Source organism: Neomonachus schauinslandi, chromosome X, assembly GCF_002201575.2.
Source record: "Neomonachus schauinslandi chromosome X, ASM220157v2, whole genome shotgun sequence".
Classification (NCBI taxonomy): domain Eukaryota; kingdom Metazoa; phylum Chordata; class Mammalia; order Carnivora; family Phocidae; genus Neomonachus; species Neomonachus schauinslandi.
In genome coordinates, this window is record NC_058419.1 from 55,966,718 (window position 1) to 55,994,019 (window position 27,302).

General features: G+C 34.2%; 1 protein-coding gene across 1 annotated transcript in view; it reads right to left on the reverse strand.

Moving 5' to 3' along the window:
• DACH2 (dachshund family transcription factor 2) overlaps window positions 1-27,302 on the reverse strand; it is a 990,389-nt gene that overhangs the window by 720,665 nt on the left and 242,422 nt on the right. The window contains exon 2 of the mRNA XM_021683434.2: window positions 10,593-10,631. Coding sequence (XP_021539109.2) covers window positions 10,593-10,631 — 39 coding nt within the window. The remainder of the gene's footprint in view (window positions 1-10,592; window positions 10,632-27,302) is intronic.

Sequence of the window (27,302 nt, forward strand, 5' to 3'; positions counted from 1 at the left end):
ACTGAGCCCCAAGTCTGGCTCCTTGCTCAGCATGGAGTCTGCTTGAGATTCTCTCTCACCCTCTGCCCCTTCCCCCACTCATGCTCTCTCTCTTCTTCTCAACTAAATAAATAAATCTTTAAAAGAACAAAAGTGAAGTAAAACTCCCCATCCCTTAACAGTGGACTGCACATAGTGATTTCCTTCCAAAAACTTCCAGAGCAATAGAAAGAGGGAGACGGAGAAAAGTAACTTCACATTAGAGAAACCTGACAAAACACTACATGAGCTGGGTGATCAAGGTCAACTGCCACAATAATAAGTTATAATGATAGTGTTTACCCTTGATATGATGTGATGAAAATGCCACTTTACTTATGTGGTCTTCCCTCAAACCCAATTTTACAATGAGAAAAACACCAGACACACCCCAATTGAAGGGCATTCTACAAATACCTGACCTGTATTCCTCAAAACTGACAAAGGCATCCAAAACTAGGAAAGTCTGAGAAACTGTCATAACCAAGAGGCGTCTAAGGAGACATGATGACTAAATGTAAGGTGGTATCCTACTTCCTGGAACAGAAAAAGGACATTAAGAAAACACTGAGGAAGTCTGAATAAAGTCTAAACTTTAGTTAATAATGGTGTATCAATATTGTTTCATTAATTGTGACAAATTGATTAATTATAAGATGTTAACAATAGGAAAACTGAGTCCAGAGTGTATGGAAAGTCTCTGTACTATTTTTGCAATTTTTGTATAAATTTAAAGCTGTTCTAAAATAAAAATTTCATTAAAAGAAAATAAAAACACTGCCTCTAACCACCTTATTTGTGCCAAGCCCAACTTTATTAAAAATTCCTTTATCTCTATATGAATCGTAGGTTAACTTAACTCCAAAAAACACAAGCAGTGATTTTTGAAGCAGGAGAACTGGACAAATACAAATTAAGGAAAGCATAATTTGTTTTTAATGCAACCAAAAGTAAAATATGTATATACTATTTTTAAATGGGCTGCCTCAAATAGATGTCCCAAATCCTTTCATGTAATGTTCAGTAGGTGCTTTACTGCCAAATGTAAATCATGATCAAAAAATAAAAACCACTTTATACTTAATATGTTAGATATATCAGTATGTGATTTAATGGGTATTTGTAAAATTCTTACAGCATAAAGAATATAAAAATCACTATTTTTGTTATTTAGGCTAATTTCACCTTAAAGCAGCATAACTGTACAGATCTGCTAACCAATTGTATTACAGTAATATATTATTTGGCTAGAACTAGCCATTTAAAATGAAAATGTCTGGGGCACCTGGGAGGCTCAGTCGCTTAAGGGTTCAATTCTTGGTTTTGCCTCAGGTCATGATCTCAGCGTCCTGAGATGGAGTCCCGCTTCAGGCTCTGCATTCAGTGTGGAGTTTGCTTGTCCCTCTCCCTCTGAACCTCCCCCAGCTCTCTCTCTTTCTAGTATAAGTAAATAAAATCTTATTAATTAATTAACTGAAAATGCCCAAATCATTTGATTTTCATCAATAGAAATCAATTTTATTTTAATATTTAAATAAAAATATTGTCTGTAGGGAGAATATTTTATAACGATGTATCAGTTCAAAATGCTTTAAATTCTCCTACTTGCAACAAATCAAAGCATGGCTGCTGTTACTAACAGCCTTCAGTATTTTATATGTTTTAAACAGCTTTTATGTATTTTTAAAAAAATCTGGAACACTGTATATATCAGATGATCTAGCACTTTGTATTGTGGATTATGAATAATATATCATTTACATAAATCAGTTGATTGGTTACATATTTTTTACATCTCAGTTTTCTAATGGATTTATTTAAAAACAATGTTTTATGTTTTATGGCTAAATCATTTTATACTTGCCCCCTCTTTAACATTAGGATTAGTTAAAAAACAAAACTTCCAGATGTTAATCTAAAGTAACAACAGATCTTTGGAGTCCAAATATGCTGTGAGGAGAACTCTTTCAGCAAATGTATTCTTTGTATTGAAAACTTAGTGTTATCAAAAACACTAAGCATGACTAGTCTTCAGGGCACTTCACATGTATCTATCTGCAGGACTGTAGAGCACATTGCCATGGAACATAATTCCTTCAAGGACTACAAACGAAAGAACGGCCATTTTGGCAGAATAGTCCCATTTCTTAACATTATTTTGTACCATTCATCAAGATATATTACAAACCCTACCAATTTAGGAACAATGCATTGCCTTTTTAAATACATTCATACTGGGTCTTAGAATCAACTCTGTTTTAGCTACTAGTTGGTTACACTGACATTTAAGATTAGGGCTATACAATTTTAGAAAATGTCACCACTGTCTTTGTAAAATAATGATATGCTCCCCATTGCATAATAATAGGTGGTTATCAGCTTTTCCTTTTTATCCTGTCTCAGTCATTTAGTTAAATCTACGCTGCCCCTCCAGAGAAATTCATGGTCTGTCACCCTACCCACTGGTGTCTAGATTTATGGATATTTTAGCAGTCCCTTCATTTTCACATTACTAGGCAACTCTTCTAAGTTAAAAAAAAAAAAAAGACAGACTTCACCTGAACATTCAGGCAAGCATCCTACTACAAAGTACATTTTCCTTCTATAATTCCACTTCCTTTCATTTATATTAAAGCAACACACAGTCTGAGACCTACTGTATTGTACCTTCACATTATTAAATGTAACATGAAGAACATTACACATTATCATTCTACACATGGCCAAGAAATTTTAGTATTCACAGGATTACGGTAATTAAGTCTTCCTTCACTTTGGGTGATGTGACACTTGCTTGACTATAATGTCAATCCACTTAAAGTCTGTGTAAACAACATTATCTTAGTCACTCTGCATTACATTTCCAACTGTGAGCAAAATTACAAGGTCAGAGTGGACAAGAATGTAGGTAATCCCAAGGAAACTCATGTAAATGACTTGCTCAAGGTTCAAACTGGGTTTTCAATAATAGCAAAAAGGAATATTTACCATACTATATTATAGTATTATTATTTAGGTACCATCCATGGCAAAACACATGGGGATTCTTGGAGACAGAGGTAAAAATAAAAATGTCCATTGTTTTAATGTTTTGTAGATAAAAAATAAATGTTGTTTGCCAAGGCTTTGTTTAGACTAACAAATATGTAGTACTCCATTAAAAAAGGAATATTACATATTCCTTATTAATTTGTAAAGATCCATTAACATCTCAAATATAAAGAGCACTTTTTAGAAACACAGATGATAAAGGCAATACAACAATGCTTGTATTTCCACCTTTCCTGGTTTTTTTTTAAGATTTTATTTATTTATTTGGGAGAGAAAGAGGCGAACTCAAGAGCATGAGCAAGAGGAGGGGCAGAGAAAGAAACTGAGCAGGGAGCATGATGAGGGTTTCAATCACAGAACCATGGGATCATGACCTGAGCTAAAGGCAGACGCTTAACTGACTGAGCCACCCAGGCACCTCGCCCCTGTTTTTTTTTTTTAATAAATACTCAGTAGCCATAATATTTATTTTCTTAAAGTAATGATTTTTCAATAGTCTTGTCAGCCACTTAGTGTATTATGTCCAAGAAGTGCTGTTGTGCAAATGCTCTGACTTATAAAACTAGCTTAAAGGTTTTGCAATATCTTGTGTTTTAAGTGATTTATTTAGTGCTTATTGAAAAAGTTAGATAACCTAATTAAATCTCCACGTAGGATAGGTAGGATCTAGGCAAAATTAATCTAGATTAATTTGGCATAAGTTCCTCTGAACTTGTGGAAGTAACAAAGAAAGGCAAATAGTGGTTTTCAGACTATGCTTAAACTATAAAATGGGGTGCCAATTAGCAAAAATAACAATGGAAGTTCTTAAATAGGAATCCCACAGTCAGTTCACAAATAGGCAAGTAGGTACAAACCCTCAAAAGCAACTTACATGGGATTCTCTACGCTTACTGTCACATTTGAACAATGAAGTATACATATTTGAATTGTATCAACCTGGAGATCATCTGAACAAAGTGTATGAACCACAAGTTTCTTGTAATATCTGATTTGAAACACTGTAGGAACTCAGTTCACTCCCCAGGAATGCCATTATCAAAAATTTTTCCCAGTACTACTTATAGAGAAATCCCTAAAAATGTCATCATCACAGAAGAGTAACTGATTTAGATTTTGTTTGCCAGAATTGCCACCTTCCATAAGTAGAAGCTTCACTAAAAACATAACTCTATTCATGTTTTCATAGATTTCTTTTTAAAAGTAATTGAAAATAATAGGTATTCTGTGATAGAGATAGGATATATTTGTGTGTGTAAATGTGTGATGATATGTGAGTGTTTGTGTGGTAGACTGGTAATTCTTGGAGTTTAAGTAAAATCAGTTTCAACTAACTACCTTTTATTTTATTTAAAGATTTTATTTATTTGTCAGAGGAAGAGAGCGAGAGAACACAAGCAACGGGAGCCGCAGGCAGAGGGAAAAGCAGGCTCCCTGCTGAGCAGAGAGCCCGATGCAGGGCTCAATCCCAGGACCCTGGGATCATGACCTGAGCTGAAGGCAGACGCTTAACCTACTGAACCACCCAGAAGTGCCCCAACTGACTACTTTTTATAATTTAATTTCTTACAATATTAGACAGTTTTCTAACTGGACATTCTTACCAGTACACATGGAATCTAAGAAACCCCAAAAGCTCTTTGTTAAACTCTAGGGTACAGATCCAGCTCATTCCAATCCAAAAATCTCCCCAAACACAAAATCCAATTAGTTACCCCCCATCCAAAAAGAAAATATGACAGAAGTCAATCTGAGTCCTCCCTCTACTTTAAGTAGCTATGCGCAACACAATAAAAGCATTATTGGAATCAAATCTTAGATGAGTTGAAAATATTAAGAACTCTCTTCTCTGAATCTGAAACATATGTAAAAAGAACTTGAGAAGAAACACAAAACCATAATAAATTGTAGTTGGACTTTCATTGTATTTAAGCATTTGTAATGTGATGATTCAGAATGGGAAACATTGAAGATTATTAATTCAAGATGGTGTGTGGCTACTGTCTAGTCATAACGCTGAGATTCTGCTCCAATCTTCTATCCCACTCCCACCCCCAACTGTCCTTAAATTAAGAGAAACACAAAGATAAATAGGATAAATAAGATAAACATGATCTTAACTATGCCAGAGAGTGTTATAACACTTTTCACAAATTGATAAAATCCAACTTTGTCTTTATGTTTTATGCAAAATAAGTAAATTATAGCTTCAGGGAAAAGGGAACATATGCATTATAGATCAAAGGTTATAATATGTCTTTAAGAGACTGTTTAGTCCAACATCCTAATTTTACAGATGTGGCAACTGAGGTTCCAAGCCACAGTTATTTTCAGTGTTGTTTTAAGTCCATGGACTTCTGACTCTTTCCAGAGCTCTTCCTGCTATACCACACTCTCATCAAATGAGGCTTTATGGGAAAGTGCTTTGTAACCTGGAAAATACTTCACAAATTTTAAATAGTATTTTTATTCATATCCGAACTACATATGTTTTAAAATGAAGAATAATGACACAAATAGTTTCAGTAAGCATTGTTATGTGCCCTAAGTGATCAGAATCAGTGGTTCATCTCTGGGTATAATCATGAAAGAGAATCAATAAAAATAATTATTTTTTTCTTCAAAGTCATTGTTTGTTAAAAATATCTACCACAGGGGCACCTGGGTGGCTCAGTTAAACATACGTTAAACATCTGCCTTTGGCTCAAGTCATAATTTTTGGGGTCTTGTGATCGAGCCCTGAATCGGGCTCCCTGCTCAGTGGGAGTCTGCTTCTCTCTCTCTCTCTCTCTCTCCCTCTGCCCCTCCCCCACACTCATTCTCTCTCTCACTCTCTCTCTTTCTCAAATAAATAAAATCTTTAAAAAAATTCTACTACATTGGTAAAATTTGGGAAAATAGGAATTATTGTATAACACTAGTGGGAATGTAAGTCAGAACAATTTTGGAGAGCAATTCAACAATAACTATTAAACTTGAAGATGTGCATATTCCACAACTCAATGATTTCACTTCTAGGTTTATACCCCAGAAAAATTCTCCCACAAAGGCACAAGAAAACATGATATCCATTTACAGCACTGTATGTAATAACAAAAAATTGAAAACAATCTAAGTGTCCATCAATATAGTAAAGAATAATCAAACTGTGGTATACTCATGAAATTAAATAGTAGAATGGACAATTAAAAAATAAATAAATGAACTGGATCAGCATGTATCAACATAGATAAATCTCAAAAACATAATGTAAAAACAATGATTACAAAAGGATAGTATAGTACCAAACCATTTAGGTACATTTTAAAAAAACAAAAACTAATACTGCATATTGTTTGTGCATAAATACACATATGATAAAAAAACACCAAGCAATAATTGACACAAATTTTAAAACAGTGGTTAACTCTAATGAAGGGTGGAGGAGAAAGGAGATTAGTGTTAGTTATATCATAATACTTTACAAATACATTTTTTTTAAAATGAGCTCTGAATCAAATGTAACAAAATGTAGACTTGGTTATTGGTCCACAATGTCTCTCATTATTTCCTGATTTATTTGAGCTATTTTATAATCAATCTTGGTAATTTATTACACAATTGAAATGATGCTACCAAAATTGATTTCAGAATTTTATATATAATGAAATGAGGTGTTTTGGTAATTAGTCTGATTCCAGTTGTCAGGTTGTAAAATATATTGATCCTAAGTATATGAACTTTGTAATCAAACTGCCTTGATTCAAATGCTGGTTCTGATATTTGTAGGCTGTGTGGTCTCAGATATGTCATTTAACCTTCTCTGTGCCTCAGTACCATCATCTGTAAAACAAGGATCACAATAATATCACCTACCTTGTAGGATTGTTATGAAGATTAAATGAACTAAAATAACCTGGGACATCATGTCTGAAAAATGTTAGATATTATTATGTTCTGGCAAAAATAAGAGTAGTAGTTGTTCATCAAAATTTTTCCTGAATTACCTTATTTATATGTCTACACTGGTTAAATGTATCAAATAATCACTCATTTCTTATATTCTCTACCTCTGAGGACTAACCAATTAACTAAGAATTTCCAGTTAGAGTTTTTGGAGAACGATTTTAATTAATTAGTATATGTAAACATTGTTCATCCTATCACACAACAGATTACTTGTGGTCAAAACTATCTGATGAGCTACAAAGGGAAGCACTGTCTACACAAATTCTATTTAGTTAAACATCACCTATTTTGCACATCGTCATATGTATTGACAAGCTGTCCAACAATTTCTCATCTTTCATATATGTCTGTGTTAAATCTGCAACTAGAATAATTTGTTGACAAATGGGAGGCATTTTTAAGTTAATTTAGAATTTGAGATTGTGCATTCTTTTATTTCTCTAATTTCACTTTTCTCTTTTTTTAGTCCTCTGATAAGTTTCTCATCAGAAATGATAATGTTAACTGACCACCCTTTTTTAAAGATTTTATTTATTTATTTGACAGAGAGAGAGCACAAACAGGGGGGAGCAGCAGGCAGAGGGAGAGGGAGAAGCAGGTTCCCTGCTGAGCAGGGAGTCCGACATGGGGTTCGATCTCAGAACCCAGGATCATGACCTGAGCCGAAGACAGATGCTTAACTGACTGAGCCACCCAGGTGCCCCTTAATTGACCACCCTGACTAAGGATTTATGGTGCACATTATAGGGGCCATTAAAACAATGAAGTTTGGGGTTTTTTTTCTTTCTTTTTTCTAAAAAGATTGGAATTTAATTGTTTCCTTTTTAGACAAATATATTTTTGGATTGCCAGTGATAAAAGGGGCATACAAATGTTAAAAGCATTGTGGCACAGTGGGATTATGTGCTAAGGTCCAGGGCAAGACAGACAAATAAGTGAAGTCTCAGATCAATCAAACAGTTACCTCAAACAAAAATTTCAGATGACCAACTTTTGTTTTATCTTTGCCAATGCCAATGAAAAGTTCAAATGAAGTTTTATTGTGTTAACTACTTACATTTCTTTTATTTCTTTAACCATTTGTAAAAATAAAGGAATTTTGCTAGAAGAAATTGGAAATTTGTTGAAAGGCAAGTCAACTTAAAATTAAAAGAACACATACTATATATATGGTTTTCTTCCTATTAAAGCACCATGAATTAGGTTTTAAATAGAAGCCATAATTATATTATGTGACAGAACCTATATTTAAATGTTCTCTTTGGACATGGCAGTAATGATCTTTCATACTGCATTTCATTGATAAATATGAAAGCAAAAAAATCATAATTTTATCTTAATTTTCAAACCAAATTAAGGGAAAACTATCTTGGTTATTTCCATATAGTAAGGAAAAATCATGACACGCATAACCACCAATTTGAGTCCCAGGAGAATTAGTTACAAGCACTCCACTTATTTTTAATTCACTTTACATGAACTTTCCATCATCAAGATCTTTGGGTGTATTTATAACATACTGTGATTTTTTTTTAAACTGCAGTACCTAGAGGATTTACAATTTAAAACAAAGGTCACAAACTGACAGCCCATGGGCTAGATAGATCCAGACCATAGATGATTTTCTTCAGCCTACATAGTGTTTCTTTCTTTTTCTTTTCTTTATTTTTTTGTTTTTGTTTTTGCTTTTATTGAGTTGGTTACCAACATTTAAGAATTAGGGAATTTCATATAAAAATCTGCATTCCTGGCTTCTCTTAAAAACTCAGAGCTTAACAATATTTGGCCTACATTCCCACATGGTGGCAATCAGCTACACTGAGTAATAGCTGACACCTTTGGAAAGAATATATACTCTCTAGGTCACCCTAGTCCCCACCACTTCCTATTGCTTACGGACTTTCATTTACATTACCAGCCTTGCATCAGTAGGCATTAGAGTTTGCGACTCTCCTGTTTCTCTGTAGTTTATGTAAGTAAATCAGTGCATATACTTTTAAGAACATTTTATGGTTTTTCTCAAATTACAGCAAATGTAAAAACTCATTACATATATATGTACATATGTAATGTGTGCTCTGATTAATCTAAAATAAATCTATACAGTTATAAACTACTGTTATAATTAATTAAATGAAGAGAACATTATATTAATTTGCATGTCATTTTACTAGGAAAACTAAAATAAAATGAAAGTCAATTTCAGTGTCTGAATTCAATTGCATTCATTTAAAATAAAAAAACATTTACTTTCAATATCCCAAACCTAAACTCATAACTCAAACTATGTAAAGTTTTTCAGTTAAAATCATTCATTAATGAAATCTAGTGGGTTCTAGTCTCCCCCAGCACTAAAGTTACATTCTAATAGAAAGTTTGGCACTTAAGGAGGCACATCCACTGCTTCAGGTCACTTGGGTATTATTTAGTGTGCATGATATTTAAAAGTAATATTTAGTATAGGAAATGTCCCAGATATTACAAACATCACCAGAGTGGTTTTCATTTTCTACATTGAAAACCCCCATGGTGTGGTCCCCATCTCCCCCATAGCCCTATGGCATTTTTGTTGTAGAAAAAACATATTATCAAGGGCAGCCCTGAAGAAATTGGGGAAAAGTCACCAAAGGGTGATTTAACTTGAGAAAGGTATATGGAAGAGAAGAGGGGGCACAATTGTCAGGCAATATCAAAATGTACTTCTGTACTTTATTACCACGGGTTGCCCTCCTTTTCCCTTGCTTCTTTGAGTTACTGTCCATTATTCTCCCCATTACAACCTAAAAGGTATAAAGCCTAGAGCAATATGGTATCTCTGATTGCAATTCAACTGAAATTGCCATAGATAACTTTAAGAAGTTTCAAACATAAATCTTCTTAGACTTCCAAATTTTTTTTAAAAATGTATTTTTAGAAAAAAATAATTTCAAATATTTTAGAACTACTAGCATGCTTACAGAATATATCCATGCCTAATGCTTAGAACAGCTCCACAAGATTAGATGGCTTATTTTTTTTTCCTTTATTGCTTTATACAGCACACTTAATAACCTGTGCTGCCCTGCAAAAGTGAATGTACCTTCCTAAGCATTCCAGAGTCATGGGGTGAGTGAATTACCTTCTCGTTATTTTACATAGGTGTCATGGTTTTTGTGTCAATGACCCTCACTCAACCCATATCAACTTTGCAGCCTTTCCCTAGCTTCTGCTTTAGTTCCCAGGAAAGGAGTTGTTCCCTGTGACTGGAAGTCACCTTCCCACTGCATGGTCCTAGGATCCATTCCCAGTTAATAAATATGAATGATTATTGTCGATAATGAAAGTGTGGAGACCCAATTAACTAGTACCCTCAAATGGATAGACAGGGTCTAATTAGCTATTTGGATTTCATATTTCTTATTATTAACTAAGGATTAAGAAAGATTCGGCATTTGCTCTGAAAATTTTAAATGGCTCTACTTTCCTACCTTAATAATTACAGTACAGGGAACAAAATTATTGAAGTTGGGCTGAATCTGTATAGGCTCCAGGACATTCCCAGGAAGTTGATTTTTAAAAAATAAATACATAAATACCTGTTAACAGCTTGTTTTCTTGTCATTTGCCTCTTCCTTCTAAAAGGAGAGTATAGCAAAAAATAAATAAATAAAACTGGTTAATTGAGAGTTCTGGTTAGTTTGCTTCCAATTAATCAAGGCTTTATTATATTTCACAAAAAAATCTTCTTCAATTCTTCAGGAACTTTAGATAAGTTACACACAATGAAACACCAGCAGGGAAGAGCACAAAGAAGGTAAGAAAGCCTGAATTGTTATTGTTATTGTTGTTATTGTTAAGATAATGTTTTAAATATATGGGCAATGTTATTATATTTCTGGTCTAATCCCCACTGAGTAAAGAATAATGTGAAATGTCATGTGGTTTAGGGCTTTTCCATATATGAAGGCAAAGAAATAAGGTTATAGATTTCTGTTGGAAAAAGTGGCCTCAGGTCGTAACAATTCCTTAGAAAGTTTCAGCAATATTGTGTCTTCTTCCTTTCTCTCAAGAGCTTTCTTCCCATCCCAATGGGTATTCCAATATATTTAGGAGAAAAAAATCTCCTTCTAGGGTTTTTTCCCCTTCATTTTTATTTGGCCAGGAGGATGATGAAAATGAGCCAATATCAATGTTATGCCTTAATTTTCTAAACATGAAGCTATTAATCACACAACTCACTATACACTTATTTCTGGAGCAATAATAAACTATCTTACATCCTTCCCAAAAGGGTTACACACACACACACACACACACACACACACACATACACATACACACACAAGTCATACACACACCCATACAAAATAAACACATACAAAAGAGATTAATAAAAAACCCACAAAATTAGCTTAATTAACAAAACAAACATTCTTTACAATAGTATAGTTTTTCCTAGTGTTTCCAAACTCTTTAGTGAGGAACGATAAAATCTAAAACTGCTGCTTCTGGGGAAGATGGCAGAGTAGGAGGATCCTTGTCCCTTACTTGTCACCTCATCCTGTGGTTACACCTAAATAACATCCACATCAGAGTAAATAAACCAGAAAATAACTGAGGACTGGCAGAACAGACTCTCCATAGCTAAATGTAGAGAAGCCGCATCAAAGAGGGTAGAGAGGGCAGAGATATGGTCAGGAGTCAAACTGACCCATAGGACTGTCCATGGGAGGGAAGGACACCTTGGGCTAGGAAAAGAGAGAGGAGCAGACCCTATACCAGACACCAAAGGCATTAGGGACCCATACTGGGAAGATGAATTCCCATAATATTTGGCTTTGAAAACCAAGAGAACCTGTTTTGTGAGTTCTTACAATCAGTGAGTCTTAACACCTGGAACTTTAAAATTCAGCAGCTCCACTCTGGGAAAGCCAGAGGGTGATTGGAACCTGAGTCCCTTGTATGTTTGTTGCATGTACCCTGCACAATAAACAGACAGCACAATAAACAGCCCCACTGAAATGCAGCATAGAAGCAACAGTTTGAAAAGTGCCTAGGGTATACAGGAAGGAGATTTATTTACTAATCTCAGAACATGTGCTGGGGGAGGGATCTTTGGAAGACTCCTAGAATAAAAGAGCTTGTTGGTGCCATTTCCCTCCACTTCCCCACAGCCTACCTACCCAGACAACTGTGGGAAGCAGCTCAGGATGAGCACTCTCCACAAAGCTTGCCTGACCCCTGTGCTCTTTTACAAACTATCCCCTCCATCCCAGACTGGGCAGTTTTCCCAGGGTGGCTGGAGGTCTCCTTCTGCAGTGGAATAGCCTAGATCTTCCTGGCACTGTGTGCCCCACCCCACATTCTCCTGTGGACATGCCCCTTCCAAAATGCCCTTGGCAGGAGACCATCCAAAGGAGTGCCACAAGCCTGACAGAGTGAAGCAAACCTGATAGTGGTCAGAACCACTCCAAAGTGACTCCTGCCCCAGGGAAAGAAGAAGATAACCACAAACACCATTCCGACTGCAAACCCAGCAGTGGGCTGGGAGCACACATCTGGTCTGACTGAAGGACCCACCCACCAATGACAGCTTCTCAGGGGACAAGACAAGGAGAGCACCCTGCACTTTGGTGCTGCCACAGCTCTGGCAAATGCATGGTCTGATTCAAATCAATCCTAAGGTGGCCCCAGATTTGCCTCCTAACAACACAGGGACCAAACCCTGACCATGAGACAAAGAGAGCCACTGCAGACAACTGTACTGAATGCAAAAGCAGGGTACATGCAACAAACATACAAGACACCCCTGAAGTGCCAGGTTATGGTGAACCAGGGACATTGCATTGCAGAGCACCCCAGGACATCTTCATATGGCCACTACTTTCAAGAGAAGGAGACATAACTGACTTTCCTAACACATAGAAACAGACTCAGAGAGTTAGACAAAATGAGGAGACAAAGGAATATGACATGAAAAAAGGGACAAAATCAGAGTAAGAGAGCTAAATGAAACAAAGATAAGTAACATGACCAATTTGAAGTAATGGTTATAAAGATACTCACTGGACTTGAAAAAAGAGTGGAAAGCCTCAGAGTGACCCTTAACAAAAAGATAGAAAACATAAAAAAGAACCAATCAGAAATGAAGAACTCTATTGCTCCCCTGCTTGTGTTCTCTCTCTGTTAATTAATTAATTAATTAATTAAATCTTAAAAGAAGTGAAGAACTCAATAACTGAAATTTAAAATACACTAGAGGGAATAAAGACTAGACTAGAAGAAGCAGAACAGACCAGTGACCTGGAGGACAGAGGAAAAGAAAGCAATCAAGCAGAATGTGAAAGAGCAAAAATAATAATAATAAATGAAAATAGACTTAGAGAACTCATTGACACCATAAAGCATAAAAACATTATCATTATAGGGATCCCAGAAAGATAAGAGAGAGAAAAGGGGGCAGAAAATGTATTTGAAGAAATAATAGCTGAAAATTTCCAGAATATGGGAAGGAAACAGAAATCCAGATCCAGGAGACACAGACAGCTCCCAATAAAATCAACCCAAGGAGGTCCACACCAAGACACACACTTATTAAAATGGCAAAATGTGGTGATAAGAGAGAATTTTAAAAGCAGAAGGAGAAAAGAAAACATTACATACAAGGGAAACTCCATAAGGCTATCAGCTGGTTTTTCAGCAGAAAGTGTGCAGGCTTAAAAGGAGTGGCATGATATATTCAAGTGCTGAAAGAAAACAAAACCTGCAACCAAGAATATTCTATCCAGCAAGGCTATCATTCAGAATAGAGGAAGAGACAAAAAGTTTCTCAGACAAACAGAAGTTAAAAGAATTCGGCACCACTAAACCAGCCTTCAAGAAATGTTAAAGAGGACTCTGAGTAGAAAGGAAACCTCTGTGGAGGCAGGAGTGGAAAGCAGGAGTAATAAAAGTAGGAAGCACAAAAGCACTAAAATTAATTATAGCTATAAAAACCAGTCAAAGGATTCACAAAATAAAAGTATATAAAGTATAACACCATGTATCTAAAATGCTCGGGGAAGAGGAGTAAAAATGTAGTGCTTTTAGAATGGGTTCAAACTTAAGCAACCACCAACTTAATACAGACTGCTATATGCATGAGATGTTATATATACAAGCCTAATGGTAGCCACAAATCAAAAACTGGTGATAGGCAAAAAATAAAGAGAAAGGAATCCACGTATATCACCAAAAAAACAAAACAAAACAAAACAAAACAAAAAACAGCAAATCATGAGAGAAGAGAGCAAGAGAAGGAAGAGAGAAAAACCACAAAAACAAGTAACAAAATAGCAATAAATACATACCTATCCATAATGACTTTGAAGGTTAATTGACTATATGCACCATTCAAAAGACATATGGTAAAAAAATGGATAAAAGAGCAACACCCATATATATGCTGCCAACAAGAGATGCATTTCAGACTTAAAGACACATGCAGTTTGCAAGTGAAGGGATGGAAAAACATTTATCATGCAAATGGAAGTGAAAAGAAAGTGAGAGTAGTAATGCTTATATCAGACAAAATAGACTTTAAAAAAGACTTTAACAAGATAAAGAAGGACACTACATAATCATAAAGAGAAGAATTCAACAGGAAGATATAACAATTGCAAATATTTATGATCCAACATGGGAGCACCCAAATACATAAAGCAGCTGATAACAAACATAAAGGGAGTAATTGATAGTAATACAATAAAAAGGTATTTTAATGCCCCACTTATATCAATGGACAGATTATCCAAGAAAATCAACAAGGAAACAGTGGCTTTGAATGATACATTAAATCAAATGGATCTAAAAGATATATTCAGAACATTCCATCCCAAAACAGCAAAATACATTTTCTTTTCTAGTGCACATGGGACATTTTCCAAAAGAGATCACAAAACAAGTCTCAACAAATTAAAAACTATCAAAGTCATACTATGCATCTTTTCCAATGACAATGCTATGAAACTAGAAATCAACCATGAGAAAAAACCTGGAAAGAACACAAATACATGGAGGTTAAATAACATGTTACCAAACAATGAATGGATCAACCAAGAAATCAAAGAAAAATAAAAAAATACATGGAAAGAAATGAAAATGAAAACATAATGGTCAGAACAATTCCAGATGCAGCAAAAATGGTTCTAAGAGGGAAGTTTATACCAATACAAGCCTACCTCAAGAAGCAAGAAAAATCTCAAAGAAGCTAACCTTACACCTAAAGAAGCTAGAAAAAGAAGAACAAACAACACCCCAAAACAGTAGAAAGAAAGAAAAAATAAAGAGTAGAACAGAAATAAAAGAAATAGAAACCAAAAAACAAATAGAACAGATCATTGAAACCAGGAGCTGGGTTTTTGAGATCAACAAAGTGGATAAACCTTTAGCCAGATTCATCAGAAACAAAAGAAAAAAAAGGAAGGGACTCAAATAAAACCAGAAATGAAAGAGGAGAAATATCAACCAACACCACAGAAACACAAAGGATAAGATTATGAAAAATCATATGCTGACAAATTGGACAACCTAAAAGAAACAAATAAATTCCTAAAAACATATGACCTCCTAAAACTGAACCAGGAAAAAATAGAAAATTTGAACACACAATTATTAGTAATGAAATTGAATCAGTAATCAAAAAACTCTCAACAAGTAAAAGTCCAGAACCAGATGGCTTCACAGGTGAATTCTACCAAACATATAAAGAAGAGTTAATACCTAGTCTTGTCTCATTATTCCAAAACATAGAAAAGGAAATAAACCTCCAAATTCATTCTATGAGGACACCACTACTCTGATACCAAAACCAGATAAGGAGAACTATAGGCCAATATCTCCAATGAACATAGATGAAAAAATCCTGAGAAAAAATATTAGCAAACCAAGTCCAATAATACATTTAAAAAATCATTTAACTCGATCAAGTAGGATTTGTTCTTGGGATGCAAAGGTGGTTCAATATTCACAAATCAATCAATATGATGTGTCACATCAATAAGAGGAAAGATAAAAACCACTTTGACATTTCAATAAATTCAGAAAAAGCATTTCACATCCATTCATGATAAAAATATTCAACAAAATATGTTTGGAGGGAACATACCTCAATGTAATAAAGGCCTTATATGAAAAAACCACAGTTAACATCATACACAATGGTGAAAAACTGAGAGCTTGTCCCCTAAGGTCAGGAACAAGACAAGGATGTCCACCCTCATCATATTTATTCAACATAGTACTGGAAGTCCTAGCCACATCAATCAGACAACAAAAAGAAATAAAAGGCATTGAAATCAGCAAGGAAGAAATAAAACTTTCACTATTGCAGATGTCATGATACCATATATAGAAAACCCTAAAGACTCCACCAAAGAAACTACTAGAACTCATAAAAATTCAGTAAGGTCGCAAGATACAAAATGAATATACAGAAATACGTTGCATTTTTGTACACTAATAATGAAGTAACAGAAAGAGAAATTAAGAAAACAATCCTATTTACATTTGCACCAAAAAGAATAAAATACCAAGAATTAAACTTAACCAAGGAGGTGAAAAACCTGTATCTGAAAACTATAAAACACTGATGAAAGAAATTGAAGATAACAAAAATGGAAAGATATTCCATGAGCATGAAATGGGAGAACAAATATTAAAATGCCTATACTACCCAATCAAGCTACAGATTTAATGCAATCCCTATCAAAATACCAACAACATTTTTCACAGAACTAGAACAATCCTAAAATTTGTATGGAACCAAAAAAGACCCTGAATAGCCAAAGCAATTTGAAAAAGAAGAACAAGACTGGAAATATCACAATCCCAGATTTCAAGATATACTACAAAGCTGTAGTAATCGAAATAGTATGGTACTGGCACAAAAATAGACATATATCAATAGAACAGAATAAAGAGCTCAGAAATAAACCCACAATTGTGTGGTTGATTAATCATTGACAAAGGAGGCAAGAATATGCAATGGAAAAAGGCAAATGGTGTTGGGACTGCAACGTGCAAAAGAATGTAACTGAACCACTTTCTTACACCATACACAAAAATAAACTCAAAATGGATGAAAGACCTCAGTGAGAGACCTGAAACCATAAAACTCCTAGAAGAGAGCACAGGTTATAAATTCCCTGACAGTGGTCATAGCAACATTTTTCTAGATATGTCTCCTGAGGCGGGGGAAAAAAAGCAAAAATAAACTATTGAGACTACATCAAAATAAAAAGCTTCTGCACAGCAAAAGAAACATTCAACAAAACTGAAAGGCAACCTACAAAATGGAAGAAAATATTTTGCAAATGACATATCCAATAAAGGGTTGTATCCAAAATATATAAAGAACTTATAAAACTCAACACCCAAAAACAAATAATCCAAATAAAAAATGGACAGAAGACATGAAAGACATTTTCCCAAAGAAGGCATCCAGATGGCCAACAGACACATAAAAAGATGCTCAAAATCACTCATCATCAGGGAAATGCAAATCAAAACCACCATGACATATCATCTCATACCTGTCAGAATGACTAAAATCAACAACACAAATAAAACAGGTGTTGGTGAGGAGAAATAGGAACACTCGTGTTGTTGGGAATGCAAACTGGTCCAGCCACTGTGGAAAACAGTATGCAGGGTCCTCAAAAAATTAAAAATAGAGGGACACCTGGGTGGCTCAGTCGGTTAAGCATCTGCCTTCAGCTCAGGTCATGATCCCAGGTTCCTGGGATCAAGTCCTGCATTGGGCTCCTTGCTCAGCGGGGAGCCAGCTTCTCCCTCTGCCTGTTGCTACCCCTGCTTGTGGGCCCTCTTTCTTTCTCTCTCTCCCTCTCTCTCTGATAAATAAATAGATAAAATATTTTTAAAAAATAGAATTGCCATATGATCCAGTAATTCCACTGCTTGGCATTTACCCAAAGAATACAAAAACACTAGTTCAAAAAGATACATGCACCCCTATGTATACTGCAGCATTATTTACAATAGCCAAATTATGGAAGCAACCCAAGTGTCCATTCACAGATAAATGGATAAAGAAGATAAGGCATAGATAGATAGATAGATAGATAGATAGATAGATAGATAGATAGATAGATCGATCGATATTGGAATAGTACTCAGCCATAAAAGATAATAAATTCTTGCCATTTGCAACAACATGGATGGATCTAGAGGATAGAAGGCTAAGTGAAATAAGTCAATCAGAGAAAGACAAATACCATATGATTTCATTCGTATGTGGAATTTTAGAAACAAACGAACAAAGAAAAAAAGAGAAACAAAAAAACTGAACTCTTAACTATAGAGAACAAACTGATGGCTACCAGAGGGGAGTTGGGTGGGGGAATGGGTGAAATAGGTGAAGAGGTTTAAGAGTACATTTATCCTGATGAGCCCTGAATAATATATAGAATGGATGGATCACTATATTGTACACCTGAATCTAATATAACACTGTATGTTAAGTGTACTGGAATTAAAATTAAAAATGAAAAAATAAGTACATAAAAAATAAAACAACATGCTAACATCTATAAGGACTTTAATTTGGCTCTTTTGAGCTTTAGTGCACTTTTTAGTGGTACAGAAACAGGAACCTCCCTATAATGCCCACAACAAATACATATGGTTTGTTCATCACTCCTCTGTAATCTCTTGCAATAGCATTTTTGTTAAGTCTCCTTTTAGTAAGTCAGGGAAAGACCAATACCATATGATTTCACTCACATGTGGAATTTAAGAAACAGAACAAATGAACAAACAAAAAAAGAGACAAAGAGACTCTTAACTAAGAGAACAAACAGGTGGTTACCAGAGGGCAGGTGGGTTAGAGAATGGGTGAAATAGGTGAAGGGGATTAAGAATACACTTATCGTAATGAGCACTGAGTATAGAATTGTTGAATCACTATATTGTACACCTGAAACTAATATAACGCTGTATGTTAATTTTATTGGAATTAAAAAAATTAAATTGAAAAACGTCTCTTTTTTTGTTGTTTGCTTGTTTGTTTTGATAGACAACTGCTTTTCTGCTTAAAGGTCTCTAGAAAGATTTCTAAATAAACCATAAATGCAAATATGTACCTGGGGTTGCTAGAGAAAGGGAGGCGGGAGTGAAGGAAGGTGAAACTTTTTTTCACCTATTCTTGTGTTCTGCAGCTTGACTGTCAGAACTACTTGATTTTGCTTCCTAGTTCACTCACCCAAACTGTTTGGAAATGACACTTTCTTTTTTTTTATTTTTGAGAGGAGAGAGAAGGGGGGAAGGGAGGGGCAGAGGGAGAGGGAGAGAGAGAAAATCTCAAGCAGATGGACCCTGTCACAGGGATCCACCTCATGACCCTGAGATCATGACCTGAGCCAAAATCAAGAGTTGGATGCTTAACCAACTGAGCCACCTAGGCACTCCAAAATGACACTTTCTTAAGGTAAAATATACTTACTCATGCATACCAACTCAATGATAATGTGTACTTTCTTAATTCAATGAGCTGTATATTATTGGATTGGAGGACTTATTTTTCCTTTTACCAGAGATTCCCCCTCTCTTCTATATGTAGAAAACTTTCTGAACTCAAAAGAACTTTTTCAGCTATTACCATATATATATATATATATATATATATATAATTATACTAAGTTCCAAAAAAAATCATTTAAATCTTCTGTGACCTGAGATTCATAGATTAAGTTTAGACTTTAAAATTGCCAAATACTAAAACTTTATTGTTAGAATTATCCAATAAATATATAAATGTCCATGAATTAACTGTTATTAAGGATTTAAAACCTTCTTAGAAATTAGGAGTTTACTTGACTTTAAAAATTGTTTCATTTGTCTTGTCAAGTGTGAGAATGTATTTTACAATACTGCCTAACACTAGCTATGGCTCTAGGACTTTAGGGACTGCAAGTTAAATTCATATACTTTATTTTTGACATTCAAAATAAAATGTGACTTCTATACTTCTGAATTTGTTCATTCTGTGTGTCACTTAATTTATTTTAGATTTCCTCATACTTTGCCAAGTAATCAGCATTTTGGAAAATTTTACTGAACAAGCAGATGATGCTAAAAATATTATCAGATCAGTATAAAAGAGCTCTCATCTGCGTTTCCTGGAGTTGACCTAGAATGTTTCATATCCCCCTCTAATATCTCTTATTCTCCTGAAATTACCTTTTTGCGGCCTCTCCCCACTTCTAATCTGGCTGTAAAATTTGAACCATAAATAAAGGGCCTGAAATTTACTAGAATTTATCTTTGTGGCTGAAATATACATATGACCACATTCTTATGAAAATACTGACAAAATGGTGTTACACAAGTTCAAGAACACTGGGCCAGATGCTATAATCAATATATCACTACCACCAACAGAATTATTACCAACCAAGGTCCTACAACATATGGTGATAAGTAGTAAGGGTCTCTACACAGCTTACCAGCTCCAATCATCATCATTGCTGCACAGCATCAGAACACCAATTTTCCCGACTATAGATAGACTCTCCCCCACATAGAAGTTATGACTAGAAGTTGAGTCTGCACTGGCTTAGACCCAAGAATTAAATAAATGAGAGAAGGCTGTGTTTTGAATTTGTCAGGATCATTTTTACCCTGGACTTCTGATAAATACATGTTCGTACTTTGATTCTTCTAACTTGTAGTGTGTGGATACAAGGCAACAAAGTTAATGACAATGATTGCTACCCAGTACCCTTCTCTGATTGGAGTCAGTTTAGTAGAAGAATCAGAGATATGGAATTCTTACCTTTGAAACCTAAACTTAGACCACAGAATCACATTTAACAATTGAGAAACAGCATACAAAACACATGACAAGAGGCAACAAAATATCACAAAGTGAGAAGACCAGTTAAGAACTCACAGAATCATTGGATTTAGGTTTTTTAGTCCTTTTGAAGATAAATTGAAAATTCACTATCAAATATCACATAGTAAGTCCTACTTCTGGTGTGAGGGTAACTAAATAAAGTGCTACATTCACTAATTATTCTTATAGGGAAAATTACTTAAAACAGAGCATTTTATAGATATGGTCATCCTTTGAGATGATCTACTCCAGTGAATTTGAAACTGGACTCTAAAGAAAATTTAAAGTGCTGGTGGTTAGTAGAAGGAAAGATAAGAGGGAGTCATTCCTTTTCATCCCTTCAATTAGTAGTGAAGCCCTTCTTTTCTCTACATGATATATTGTGAGTCTGAACTGCTCTACTTTACTACCCACCACCACCACCACCATTTGACAGATGAGAAAATTAGCCCCTGAGATGTTCAATTTTTTGGCCAACGTTACATAGAAAATTAGTGTCAGAAGTCTCCTGACTCCTAATTCAAGATACTGCCCCTGAATTCATCACCCTGCTTCCTCTACTATATATTAAGGAACCACTTTTTGAACTCTCTCCCAAAGATTATCATATCTGTTTTATTCTCATGGGAACATAATAAAGTCGACAGATGTGCTACACATTTAGACAAGATCTGTGTCTCCCTTGATCTCTAAGAAGTGCTTTTTCTACACCACACTACTTTTAAAGCAAAGGTTGCAAACTGGAAAACCAAGGCTGCCAAACATATTTTGTTTGGTCTGCCCAGAGCTATGAAAATCTGAGAATTTTACATAAGATCTGAATTTCCAATAGATTCTCTAAAAAAAAAAAAAATCTTCAAAAAGATCTGGTCCCACATATTTACTGGCTCAGCACAACTAGATGAAGTAGAGAAGCAATGGCCACCTATAGACAGGGCATGCACTCTTCTGTCCCCTACAGAATTGTGGATCCACAATGTCCTATGACCTTATATGTGGCCCTCTAAATTAATATATGTTATCTCCTGGTTCCAGTAGGGATTTGAGTTTTATGGCCACTATTTTAAAGTTTGTGGATATAATTTACTTCAAACATTAGTCAATTTCCTCATAGAGAATATGAGATAACTGGAAACTTCCATATATGTGTACACTATTGATTGAGGGTACACTAAAAGTGCTAGATTATTATCTAACTAAAGGGTCATATGCACTTTCTTTAATGAGGAAACGCAAGCCTTCAACCCTTGAAGTAGAACAATTATACTATTTTTTCACATACAAAAAAAAAAAAAACCTAAAGCAAGTTGTGTTAAATTAAAATAGATTTAATAAGAAACTCTAATTATACTCAGAGAAACCTTATCTTTCAGAGTAGTAGCTATATTTAAAATTCTAACAAATCAATAACATGTTTCCTATGTTTCAATATATGTATACATTGTGAAATGATTGTATACCTTAAATATAATTTTTGTCAAGTATACCTCAATAAAGCTAGAGAAAATGTTTCTTATGTTTTGAAATAGGAATCACCTGTTAACCTGGTATATATTGCCATATTTTAGGGACTACTAAATTAGGCTTTACCAGTTCCTTACACATACAAGAACTTTTAGTCATGTTACTTCTTTTTCTGGCCCAATACAATAAACAAAATATTGATTGGGAAAAAATGTAACAAATAAATAGGACATAAGTCAAGCAATGCTCTGTCCCTCCTCCCAACTTCATCTGTAGAGTACAAATGGCCAGTAAATATGCATTGATAAAACATTTTTAGGTTCTCTTTGGAGATGTGATTAAGTCATATTAGCTGTTGCATTTCCACTGTTGGAGCTTTTAGGGAGCTTTTCTCACTCTCTTAGCTAATAACTTTATTCATTTTATATGCTAACTCTTGCTCCATAGTAGCAGTTATAAAGCTATTTAATTTCTTTGGGAATCCCAGAATTTGTTTTATAAGTATGTAGGTTAAAAAAAGGGACTGAAAATATCTTTTAATACAAAAGTATAAAAATAAAGGCCTGGATATGTTAGGCTTATTTAAGTTTCCAGAAGACATCCAAACAAACTTTGTATCACTTAATTCTTCAAAGACACATTCTTCTGACTCAACCAACCATTTTCATCCTTTCAGGAATTTATTTTTCCTAGAACTATTTGGGAATAACAAAACCCTTGGTCATATTAAATATCTGCTTCTTCTGAAAAACTTTGGTGCATAAGTTTGACTCTTTTAAAAGTCAGTGAGATTTAAAATCAGAGTCCAGAGAAAAAAGAAAAAAGAAAAATTTAATATGGGATGGGGTAATAGTAAAGATAAATAAGTCTATGGCATTTTTAAAATTTGTACAAAAGGAAGCTTCGGGATATATATTGTATTAACAAAGGCTACCAATATAATTTAAAGAATGCAAGGTTCTATGCCAATTGTGTCTCACAGATGATCTTTTACACAAACAGAACTTTGTCAATCCAGTCTGTAGAGTCTCAGTAGGTTCAGTGATATTTCTCATATGTCCTACAATAATAAAGAATCTCAGAAATAGAATTATAGTTCAGAACATCAAATGTGTTTTTCATAGCAATGATCATAAAAAATAACATGTTCTTCTCACAATACAGTAATAATTATATTCAGTATGCACAATATAAGTATATGCCCCATCAAGGAGAACAGTTAAATATCTTTAGTGGTACTATAAATTCATCTCAAATAGGTTTTTCAATAATATATTTCCACATATTCAAACTCAAAAACATCAGTCACACAAATGAACTGATTATTAAATAGCTTACCTGAAATCATTTATATTGTATAAAACTATAAACATCCCTCAGAATCTTCATACATTTTAAATCTCTTATTGCTGTGACATCTTTGTCCACAATATTTCTGTTGTAAAATTTTTTCCTTATAGTCTTGCTATCCATGTTTGTAGGTTTAGCTAAAGACACAAAGAGTGACCCTTTGAATCTTGTCCTTTGATCTGTATGGGGGTTCTAGCCAGCCTTTTATAAAAGCATTTTAAAACACTGAATACTAGTTATATTTCATGTCTTCTAGTTGATGATCATGTCTTGTTATTTTATGTTCAGAATGACTCACAGAAAGCACTAAGGAAATGTTCCAGAAGCCAAAAAAAAAAAACCATTTATGGTAGATATATATTAAAACCCTTGAGGCATTGGACACAATTACTTCTTTACTAGCCTCTAGTTAGCTTTAGGTTTGATGGTTTGATATCACACTGAGATAATAGTAAGTTGACCCACTTTCTAAATAGTATGCTGCCTATGTAGAGAAATTAGTAGCAGCCTCCAATTCTGAATTGCTAAAATGGCGTTTCCTTCATAGCATTTATAACAATGTGTAAATATTTTATGTATTTAGTTGTTTTAGATCTATCTTCCCTATGAACATGCAATCTCCATGTAAGAATGGGTTTAGGTTTCCTGTCCACTGTTTCACTCCAAAACCTAACAAAGATGTTGGCACAGAATGGGCACCCAGTAAATATTTGTCGAATAAACTGAAGGATGGCTATGTGAAGGGATACTTTACTCATTCAAATTTATCACTGTAGAGTCTTCAAATTCATTTTCATAAAACATATTTTAAGAACCTATTTCTACTATGCAGCATAGTTTAATCATTGATGATGATGCTTAATTTATATAAGGATAGCCATGGTGCTTTAGAATCCTAGTAAACTTTCACTGAGCACCTAAAGTTGATCAGAAACATCATGAGCCCAAACTTAGTTGATGACAACAAATATACTGAATTATTGAAGGATAAAAAATATAGATTCATTATAAAGTTATTCAGAGAGAAAAAAATTCTAAAATTTTATTTTAATTATACCTTAACTTTTTTTTTAAACATTTGGCTTGTTTAGTGAAGCTTAAATTGGATGTAAAATGCTGACAGTTCTGTAAGTATAACTCAGCTAAGCTGTTTCTAAGAAAATGAGTTCATTTACCAATTGATCATTCTTGGTAATCCCATCTGGTTTAGTCTAGCGCAGATGAAGACAATCAAGCAAGGTTAAAGCAAAGGAATAGACATATTGGCCTAGACATACTCTCAATGTATTACTAAAAGGCAGGAGTGGGAATGAAGAGGATTACTTACTTCAAAGTCTATTAAGTCCCTTGACATTCATCCCCCTTAATGTAATCCCTGACAAGGGCTACTCTACTATCTAAAATTAAATAATTAATTAAATTTAATTAAATTAAATAGCATGTTCTTCACAAATTATGATACCAGAGGCAGTTACTTAAAATTAAAAATGATTATCTTTGGAAAAACTAGATCTAGCTCATTTATGTGTCTAAAATCTTATGTTAAACAATAACATCTTACTGTTACATAGTTTTACAGTTAATGGAGCATTTATTCTTTATTAACTAATGGAGTAAACTCGTCTGTTGTAAAGTGGGTTTGAAACATTTTCCCACTTTTAAATATCTAGAAGCTGAAACTGATGTGTTTTAAGTCTGATTCCATGCCTTCTACTTTTTCTTGTTGACAGTATTTATCTATCAGAATATGACTGAAATATTGTTTTGATACTGTTTTCCTTGATCATCTTGTCACTTTCATGATATGTAAAGAACCAACTTCTTTAAGAGTTAAAGGAAGTTCTTCAAACATGCTTCTAATTGATATCTAACAATTTTTTTACTGATCCCATGGAGGCCACATTTATCTCTTCATCCTATGAATATCAGCCTCTTAGTTCAGTATTTATTCTACAAATACTTACTAATCATCAACCATGTACAAAAGGCTCTTTGCTATGGGCTATGCAGAATACAAAGATTTTCAAGCATGGTTCCTAATATCAAGAATATTACAATATAAAAAAGTGATAAATCATAGTCCCAAATTGTTACCTTGAAAGTCTGTGAATGATAAACCACACAATTTCCTGGCATACATAGAGTAGGCACTCAAGAATATCTGATGAACAAATGTTGAATGCGTGGGTGATATAAACTAAGTGTTATAAGAATTTAAATGAAGGTATCTCTTTTACCTGAAGTGGTAAGTCATTATAGAAGAGATGAAATTTGATTTGAGTCTTGAAGATAGGTTTTGAAAAACAAAGACAAAAAGAGGACAAAAACACTTTAGGAAATTGCAACTGACAGGATGGGCAGAATGAATTGTTACAAAAGAGTTTGGAGGTGAGACCAAATAGGAGGTTACTGCAGTGTTCTCAGCATAAAATGACCAAGTTTTGACAGATATGAGAATCAAAAAGAAGGGACATGTGCAACAAAAAGTCTAAAGCTAGCATTAATATGATTGGAAGCCTAAATTTACATGGAAACAGTGTATAGAATAGAGTAAAGGAGAACTCTGAGTTTATGACGTTTCCATGAAAAGTTACTTTCCAACTTGCATGAAACCAAGTTATGGATGAATTTTCAAATAACCACCTTCTGGAAGTAATAGTGTTAACAGAAAGAACACTGAACAAGGCACAAAGAGAGCTGGGTATTAGTCTCAACTATGCAACTAACTAGCTTTGTAACCATGAACAAATGATTTCCCTTCTTTACATCTCAGTATCCTAATTTGTAAAGCCAGGGTTAGACAAATTGACCACAGCGGCCCATCATAACTCAAATACCCTATGGTTCTCTGATTCCTAAATTGCTGACTATCTTTCTAAAATACAGGTAGATTAAAATGAAATTCCTCTAAGAAGTTAGTGGCAATTGCAGCTTAGTTCCCACTCCTAAGATATACTATTTTTCCTTTGATTTATAAACAGTTATTGGAATGACTGTTAGTGGTATTCAGTTAAGGGCATCTTCTTTCTATGTTTCAGAAAAACACTGACTGAAAATTCTTCAGACATGTTACTTCATAGAGGAAATCAGTAGAACATTATTCTACTAACATGCTACAGAAAGATGGACTTAAAAACCTGAAGAGTATGGATGTTTGTTTTAGAAATTTTCACTTCTATTAAAATTTGTACATCTCTTTTACAATAATCTGTGATGTAATAACAAACAGAGTTGACATTATCTATCTATATGTATATTGAAGTGAGTTTATTTTCAATTAAATCTTCTTCAACCTTTGCTCTTTAAAGGTTGCAGAAACTCAGGATTCTATCTTGTCTTCACAGCTCGTACCTTGCAACCCTAAGGTCAATGTAATTCCCCTTTTCAAATGCTACATCTTTTTTTTTTTTTTAATATGGTAACCAGAACTAAACATAGTATTTTAAGTGTGGTTGTAGGAATGCTGTAATCTCATCCTATATCCTTTAAATTTTTAGATCTTTCTTATAACCATGTATGCAGGTAAAAATAAGCTGTCATTCATCAAGAAAGCCACTGTTATTTTCAGTTCTCCTCTGGGTAGTTAGTTTTATCTTGG